General features: G+C 37.2%; 1 protein-coding gene across 1 annotated transcript; it reads left to right on the top strand.

The window, feature by feature from the left end:
• The first annotated feature begins 6,198 nt into the window (after positions 1 to 6,198).
• Positions 6,199 to 7,296, top strand: LOC133777959 (uncharacterized). The gene has a single exon (XM_062217726.1). The coding sequence runs from the start codon at positions 6,199 to 6,201 to the stop codon at positions 7,294 to 7,296; it is 1,098 nt and encodes a 365-aa protein (XP_062073710.1).
• The last annotated feature ends 1,522 nt before the right edge of the window (positions 7,297 to 8,818 follow it).

Raw genomic sequence — 8,818 nt, 5'->3', positions numbered from 1 at the left:
CACTTAAGCTCAATGGGGTGACTAGGGATAAAAATGCATACAAGGTAGGCTGCAAAGGCTCAAACGGTCCAAAGATGGCCTAAATCATTTCATCGGTGTGGTATTCTCTAGGATTTCGCCTCAAGTAATTCTAGAAACTTAAGCCCTCATAATAAACTAGTTCTTTCTAGGGTCTCAAAATTGTTTAATCAAGCTATGCACATACTAAAAAGAAAACACTCTCATCAATCATTTGCTAGCAACATTCACACTTAAAGAATTTAGTTTAAAACTTAGAAGAGAAAGACATTTAGCTTCAGTTAGATTGATTATATTTTGAAAGTTTTGCAAAGTCATCATCGAGCCCCCTAGTTAAACATTAACAAAAGCAAATAATATCCTCAAAAGAACGACAACACAACAAGACAAAGACAAACTAAAAACAAAACAAAGATAACTATACTAACAAAGTACCCTCCTAGCAACAAAACACAAGGAAAATGACTCAAGTTTCGGTGCTCACTACACAAAAATCACCAAAGAAACATAACTAAGTAAAACACAGAGCACCCAGTACACAACACACAAAATTCATTATCAACACTTGAAACCAAAGTATAACACAACACAAAAAAAATTGCCATTGAGTAAGAACTACACCTAAAACAAAGAATACAAAGAAACAGACATAAACAAAATTAAATTGGGGAGTAGAGTTCAGAAATGCTCATTCAATGAATATGCAGGCTCTGCTCAAAGGATGCGCAGCTAGGTCACTCAGTGCTTGGGTGAGGCTGGGAGACGTTGGGCTCAGGTTGGTGCGAGAGGTGACGGGTGGGAAACCCTGCCACTGTGTGGTGTGTGAGCTGCTTAGCGCTTAGGTGCCGAGAGTTGGGGTCACACCTGACCAAATCTGGTGGATGGACTCTCGGATGGTAGGGGCTCAGACTGGGCTGGAGGTGCCTAGTGAAGGTGCGCCTCTGCGAGCACTTGGTGAGTGCACCTGGGTAAGGTTCGTGAAGGCCAGCCGCGCTTGGGTTCGAAGCTTGGGGTTTCACGCAGCTGGGGCCGAGGAGGAGTAGGGCTCGATGAGGTGGGGGGCTCGCTTAGGTGGCCGTGGGGCGAAGGGAGATTGATGAAGGCGGTGATGATGGTGATGGGTGGCTATTGAAGGGAATAGTGATGCGGGGGTATTTGATGGATAGATAAATATATAATATTTATATTTAGTTATATATATTGTATAATATTGATTTATTTATTTATAAATTGCTTCTTTTTTTCTGTATATATATAAGTTCATATATGTATATATTAATATATATATTTATTTTATAGTATATATATAGTAATATATAAATATAGTATTATATAAACAAATTTGTTTGTTGTTTTTTTGTATATATATAAATATAGTATTATATATAAAAAAAAATTCTTTTCTGAATGAACCACACCCCTGACTTGAGCCTGCCAAAATTTCCACCATTTTGCCTAAGTTTTTCTTCAGCAACCAATATTTGACGTAACTTCTCCATTTTTTCGGAAATTTTTGCTCCCGGTTTGCTGAAGCAAAAATTTCGCAAAATCATTAGACCCCAAAATTACTTCCAAAACACCAACTTCTTGCTTTCTTAACACCTAAAACACACATAAAACCACTCCAAAACATCACAATAAAACGAAATTAACATAACAAAAATTAAAATGAAAATATCTAAAGACACTAATATATATATCTTTTTTTTTCATTTTTTTATTGATTTTTTTTCATTTTTTTTCATTTTTTTTCAATGCAATATTATTCTTTCTTTCTTTGAGTTTTTTTACAAATGAATCCTCCAAAAACCATAGCAACCCAAACTTCATTTTTTTCTAAGGATCTTTCAAGGAAATCGAGATTGGTATTGCTCAACCTCGCTTCCCCCAAACTTTGCTCTTTTCCTTGTTATCTTAAATGCTCTTCCCAAATGCTCATAATATAATTCTACTACACCATTGGGAAATACCTTGCTCACTAAGAACCCACCATCACACTTTGATTTCACTAGAGAGTTCGAGAAAAACACTCTATTCCCAACTTCCAACATTTGTGATTGAGACTTTCTACTATGTTTCTTTTTCTTCTTTTTTTTCTTCAGTAGCTTTGGAGGATGAGATGATTCTTCTTCCTTACTAATACATGGCTCCCCACCTTTCTCAATTTCTTCAAAAGGGACCTATTTCTTGACTCCATTGTTATACTTTCCATGCATCTTTTCAATCAACTTGAAGTTAGAAACACTTATGGCCAAACAAGTTTCAACTTCATTAGGAAAGCGTATGGGATTAAAAACCTTGAATGTGACTTGTTCGTCTTGAGCTCAAATGGTTAGCTCTCCTTTTTCAACATCTATCAACGTCCTCCCGGTGGCAAGAAATGGTCTCCCCAAAATGATCAGCACATCCATATCTTCCTCATAGTCAAGAATAATGAAATCCGCCGGAAAAATGAACTTGTCAACTTGTACTAAGATGTCTTCAATCTTTCCCTCTGGATGCACCATAGAACGGTCAGCTAATTGCAAGGTGAGTGTGGTTGTCCTTGCTTCTCCAATTTCCAACTTCTTAAAAATGGACATGGACATCAAATTAATACTATCTCTCAAATCACAAAGAGCTTTACCAACTTCTCGCCCCCAATAGAAATTGGAATTGTGAAACTGCCCGGATCCTTCAACTTTGAAGGAATTTTATTCTTTAATATAACACTACAACCTTCAGTCAAAGCAACCGTTTCAAATTCACCAAGCCTTCTCTTCTTCGTCAAAATATCCTTCAAGAACTTCACATAATTAGGCATTTGTTCCAAAGCTTCCACCAGTGGTATGTTGATGTGGAGTTGCTTCAAAACATCCAAAAATCTTTGGAATTTACCATCTTGTTTATGCTTTTGAAAACATTGAGGAAGTGGTGGAGGTGGCTTGCTCTTAGGCTTCTCTGTTGCATTTTGCTGAGCAATTGCTGTAGCAATTGCTTCAGGATCAACATTTGACATTTTCGGACTCACAACTTTATCTTCCTTTTCCACACTACTTTGGATTGAAGTGGGCTCACTGTTTCTCTTAGGATTATCCTCATTCAACTCCAGATTTTTACCATTCCTCAAAGTGATCGCCTTGCATTGTTCTTTACCATCTCTCCTTGGATTTTCAGTATCACTAGGCAAGGTGCTTTATGGTCTATTCCTTAGCTCCTTAGCTCATTAGCTAGTTGTCCCATTTGAATTTTTAAGTTCCTCAAGGATGCCACTTGGCTCTGAATCACATCATCATTCTTGGCCATATATTCTTTAATTAAACTCTCCAAAGAGCTTGATTAAGACACTAAAGGAGGAGTGGTTGAGCTCTTGGTTGTTGTTGAGAAAACCCCGGTGGATATGTAGGCTTGTTTTGCATTGGTGTTCCGCTTGAACTAGCTCCTTGACCCCCTCCCTCCCATGAGAAGTTTGGATGCTGCCTCCACCCCGGATTATAAGAGTTCGAATATGGGTTATTTTGGTTGGCATTTTGATTCCCCACATAGCAAACCGAAGCAGGATTCGAAGGACAACTCTCAAATGTGTGCCCATCTCCACAATAAACACAAGATAAATCAGCAACTTATCCCATAGCAGCTGGTTGTACCATTCCCCCCAAACTCATGTTCTTGAGAATGTTAGTCATTGAAGAAACTTGTGCGGTCAAAGTTTTCAATGCATCCACTTCAAGTATACCAGCCACTTTTTGACTTGTTGAGGCTCTAGCATTGGACCATTGATAATTGTTGCTAGTTATCCTCTCCTAGATCTCATAGGCTTCATTGTAGGACTTAGAGAGAATAGCCCCATTAGCTGAAGCATCTAACACCATACGAGTGGAAGAATTGAGCCCATTGTAGAAAGTTTCCATTTGTATACATTGTGGAATCCCATGGTGTGGGCATTTCCACAATAACTTATTGAATCTCTCCCAAGCTTCACAAAATGATTCATCTTCCAGCTGCTGAAATGACATAATTTCATTGCGTAACTTGGCATTTTTGGTGGGAGGAAAGTACTTCATCAAGAATTTTTCAGCCAACTCATTCCATGTAGTCATTGAGTCGGGAGGAAGGGTGTTTAGCCAAGCTCTAGCTCCATTCCTCAAAGAGAAAGGGAACAATTTCAACCTTAGGGCCTCGTCACTCATTCCTTTTAGCTTGAAAGAATCACTCACCTCCAAAAATGAATGAAGATGGAGATGAGGATCCTCAGTAGTCAACCCACTAAATTGACCCACTGTTTGCAACATTGGGATCATAACGGGCTTTAACTCAAATTGGGGTGCTTGAATTTCAGACCTAACAATGCTCGGATTGAGCTCATTAAACATGGGGGAAACATACTCCCTTATGGATCTCTCTCTATCATCAACCATAGCAATTGCGTTAGTGACATTATTAGCACCTCAACTCCTTCAACCTCTTCAGCCATATTAAGGCGATTTTGAGCCCGTTGTTCCCTTAGTCTTCTTTTAACTATTATTTCAATCTTAGGGTCAATAGGAGCTAGTTCAATGTCTTCTTGCTCGTTCATATAGTAAATCACCTGAGAAAACACAAGAGCAAGAAAACAAAGTCAGCTCAACAAAGAAAAAAATAAATTGCAAGTAACTGATATTACAAAAATTTCTAACTCCAATCCCCGGCAACGGCGCCAAAAACTTGTTGTGATAAATTTAATTTTTGATTTTAAATACGCAAGTACACGTAGTCACACAAGTAATATAATGATAAGTAAATCGTCTCCATAGGGATTGTAAAATAGAAAAAATAAGCAAAACAATTACTACACAACTTAAAAAATACTAAAAATCAAATGAGTTGTTTATAGGTTGAGCAAAATATTAAATTGATGGAAATAATGAAATTAAAACTGAACTAAGCAAGAAAATTGAAATAAATATATGTATTGCAAAATGGACTTGAATTATTGATTTCCCCTATATTAATCATCCCGAACAAATTGCGAACAAATTGTGGTAGCAATATTCTAGCAAAACTCCTAGGTTAACAAGAATTCATTTAAACACTCATAAAACTTTCCCAAATTTTATGACATTAATTATTTTACCTAATTAAACATATTTCTATGCAAAATCAAATTTAATAATGCAAACTCAAAGTTTAATTCTCAAAAGTTACACAAGGCAAATAACACATCCCTATGTTACTCACTAACATAATCTAACCTAAATTATGACTTGTGTCATCCAAGTTCTTCCCATTACATTTAATCTTTCCAGCATTAAGCAAAATTAAATATCTTGCCATTGCTGGCCAAACAACAACAAGAAATTAATATAAGCACACTTGAATGAACATGAGAGATTTTACTAAAATAAAGTGCAAGAAGTTACTAGACTATAACATAGGGTTCATCAACAATTCAAGCCACCTAAAAATTAGTTCATGGCTGAGTTAATAAGAATTAATCCACAATCAAAACAGCCCATAATATTCAGAATTAGAAATCAACTCAGAAAATATAAAAATGAAGTTTAGAAATGGAAGAAGGAACAAATCCAATTGATGCTTGAGCTCACTTTTTTGTCCTCCTTCTTCCTTGCTGATTTCTGGGTTTATTTCCTTCTTCTTGCTAGTTTTTCCTTTCAAAAAATGGCTGCCTCCTTTTTCTTTTGGCTGATGCTTCTCTAAGTATCATCTAGGTTTTTTCCTTTTTGCCTCAAAGTACCATATTACCCCTCCTTGTCAAAAACGCGAGTCCCCTATTTTCTTTTGTCATTTTTTTTCCAAATGTTGACTGATGCATTTTGTCCTTGCCACCTCAGCCAATATTCCATCTCACCCATTGACTTGCCATGTGTTCTATGTGCCCAAAAACTGCCTGATCAAAATGGTTCAGCAAAACCTGATAATGCAGGCATAAAAAATTCAATTTAGATAGTTTCACATGTTAGTTCATTCTTTGTGCAAATATTTATCCATGAAACTACTACCTTTAACCCATTAGCTATTAAAAACTACAAAAATAATTAAACTTAATTAAGATCATAAAAAAACACCAAAGTTAGCTACAAAAGCTAAAAATAAACTAACATCACCCATGGTTTTTCCATAATTATAAGTTCAAAAGCACATGAAATAACTCTTTATTCAAGAGTTATCAGCTCCTTCACCAATAATTACAGAAGCAATAACATGCCTAATTATTATCATCCAGGATTGCGCAACCATGAAAATTTCTCTTATGCTAATAACAAAAATGTGTTGCAACCACCTCCGGGATTCAATTCTCAACAACAACAAGAGAAAAAACAATCATTGGAAGAAATTTTGGGCACTTTTATTATGGAGTCTAACAAGAGATTCGGAAAAAAAGAAGCAAGACTCGACAATATAGAAACCCATATGACTAACATGGGTGCTTCAATGAAGAAAATTGAGACTCAAGTGGGACAATTAGCTATTGTTGTGGATTCTAATCAGAAGGGAAGTTTTCCTAGTGACATTGTGGTAAATCCAAATGAATCATGCCAAGTAGTTTCTTTGAGAAGTGGTAAGGTGCTTGATGAGGGTAATGTTCAAGAAGGTTCAAAGGAGAAAGTTGAGCAAGTGGTACGAGAGGTAGACAAGGAAGAGCAAGCCAAAAAGCAAAGTGGAAGTGACAAGACTGACACGAAGAAGGATAGCCTTCCAATGTATCAACCTCCCATTCCTTATCCTCGGCGATTTCAGAAGAAGAAATTAGATGAACAATCTGCAAAGTTTCTAGTAATCTTCAAAAGAATTCACATAAACATTCCATTCGTAGATGCTCTTGAGAAAATGTCAAATTATGTGAAATTCATGAAAGAAGTCATGTTGAAGAAAATAAGATTAGAAGACTTTGAAACTATGAAGCTAACAAAAGAATACAGCGCCATCTTACCTAAAAAGTTTCCTCAAAAGGTGAAAGACGCTGGCAGCTTTACTATACCATGCACTATTGGAGGGTCATCCTTTGACAAGGCATTGTGTAATCTTGGAGCGAGTATTAGTTTGATGCCACTTTCAGTTTTTAAGAAGTTGGGGGTAGGAGAGGTGAAGCCCATAACCATTACTCTTCAATTAGTAGAACGGTCACTTACTTATCCTAGGGGAGTGATTGAAGATGTATTGGTTAAGGTGGACAAATTTATTTTTCCCGCTGATTTCGTGGTACTGGATAAGAGGAGGACCATGAAACTCCCATTATTCTTGGTGGTCCATTTTTGGCTACCGGAAGAGCTCTTATTGATATACAGGGTGGTCATCTGACACTGAGGGTTAATAATGAAGAGGTTAAATTCAACATATATCAAGCGCTAAAACAGCATGACAACACAAGCACCTGTCACCGTGTGGATTCTATTGAGGTAGTAGTAGAAGAGACAATGAGAAAAGAATTATGTGTTGATCCTCTACAACATTGTCTTAATTCTAGTATTACTCAATATGATTTGGAGAAGGTGAATGGTGAATGGTGAGTTTGTGGGTGACGAAGTGGATGAATTTGTGATGGCTCTTAGTGCTATTCCTAGTGCTAGTGGTGTTGGTGTTGAAGAAACTCTTTGTAAAGCTAAAGAAGGTGAAGTTGAGAAGGAAGTGGTGGGTAAGCAAGATTTGAAACAACTCCCAGTTCATTTGCGCTATGAGCATCTAGGAGAGAATTTCACTTGCCCGGTGATCATTTCATCAAAACTCTCAGAATGTGAAACTGAAGAATTTGCTAAGGGTTTTGAGGAAATATAAATCTGCAATAGGATGGGCAATTTCAGATCTGAAGGGAATAAGTCCAACTGTTTGTATGCACAAGATTCTGTTTGAAGAGAATTACAAGCCCTCCATTGAGCATCAAATGAGATTGAACCCAACCATGAAAGAAGTGGTGAGGGTAGAAGTTTTGAAGTTGTTGAATGCTGGGATTATTTATGCTATTTCTGATAGTAGTTGGGTTAGTCCTGTGCAAGTTGTACCAGAGAAAGGGGGGATGACAGTGATCAAGAATGAAGCCAATGAATTGATTCTGACAAGAACGGTAACATGGTGGAGAGTTTGTATTGATTACCGGAAGTTGAACAAGGCTACTAGAAAGGATCATTTTCCACTCTCATTTATTGATCAGATGCTTGACCGGTTAGCTGGCTATTCACATTACTGCTTCTTAGATGGTTATTCAGGCTATAATCAAATAGCCATCGCCCCCGAAGATCAAGAAAAGACAACTTTCATATGTCCTTACGACACTTTTGCTTACAGGAGGACGCCTTTTGGACTTTGCAATGCACCTGCCACTTTTCAGCGGTGTATGATGGTCATTTTCTGAGATATGGTAGAAGAGATCATGGAGGTATTTATGGATTACTTTTCTGTTTTTGGGTCATCATTTGACCATTGCTTGCACAACTTGGCATTGGTCCTTTGTAGATGTGAAGAGCAGAACCTTGTGCTGAATTGGGAGAAATATCACTTCATGGTTCAAGAGGGAATTCTATTGGGGCATAGAGTTTCAAAGGAAGGCCTTGAAGTAGATCAGGCCAAAATAGCCATTATTGACAAGCTTCCTCCACCGATGAATTTCAAGGGGATAATAAGTTTTTTGGGGCATGCGGGTTTTTACAGAAGGTTTATCAAAGACTTCTCGAAAATCAACAAGCCACTATGCAATCTCCTAGAAAAAGATACTGATTTTGTCTTTGATGAAGAGTGTAGGAAGGCTTTTTAGTTGATAAAAGAAAATTTGGTGTCAGCCCCTATTATGATTGTACCAGATTGGAGTCAAGCATTCAAGATTATGTGT

This window comes from Humulus lupulus, chromosome 1 (assembly GCF_963169125.1).
Source record: "Humulus lupulus chromosome 1, drHumLupu1.1, whole genome shotgun sequence".
In the NCBI taxonomy this organism is placed as follows: domain Eukaryota; kingdom Viridiplantae; phylum Streptophyta; class Magnoliopsida; order Rosales; family Cannabaceae; genus Humulus; species Humulus lupulus.
The sequence above is the reverse complement of the archived record's forward strand: the minus strand, read 5'-3'. Positions and strand labels throughout refer to the sequence as shown.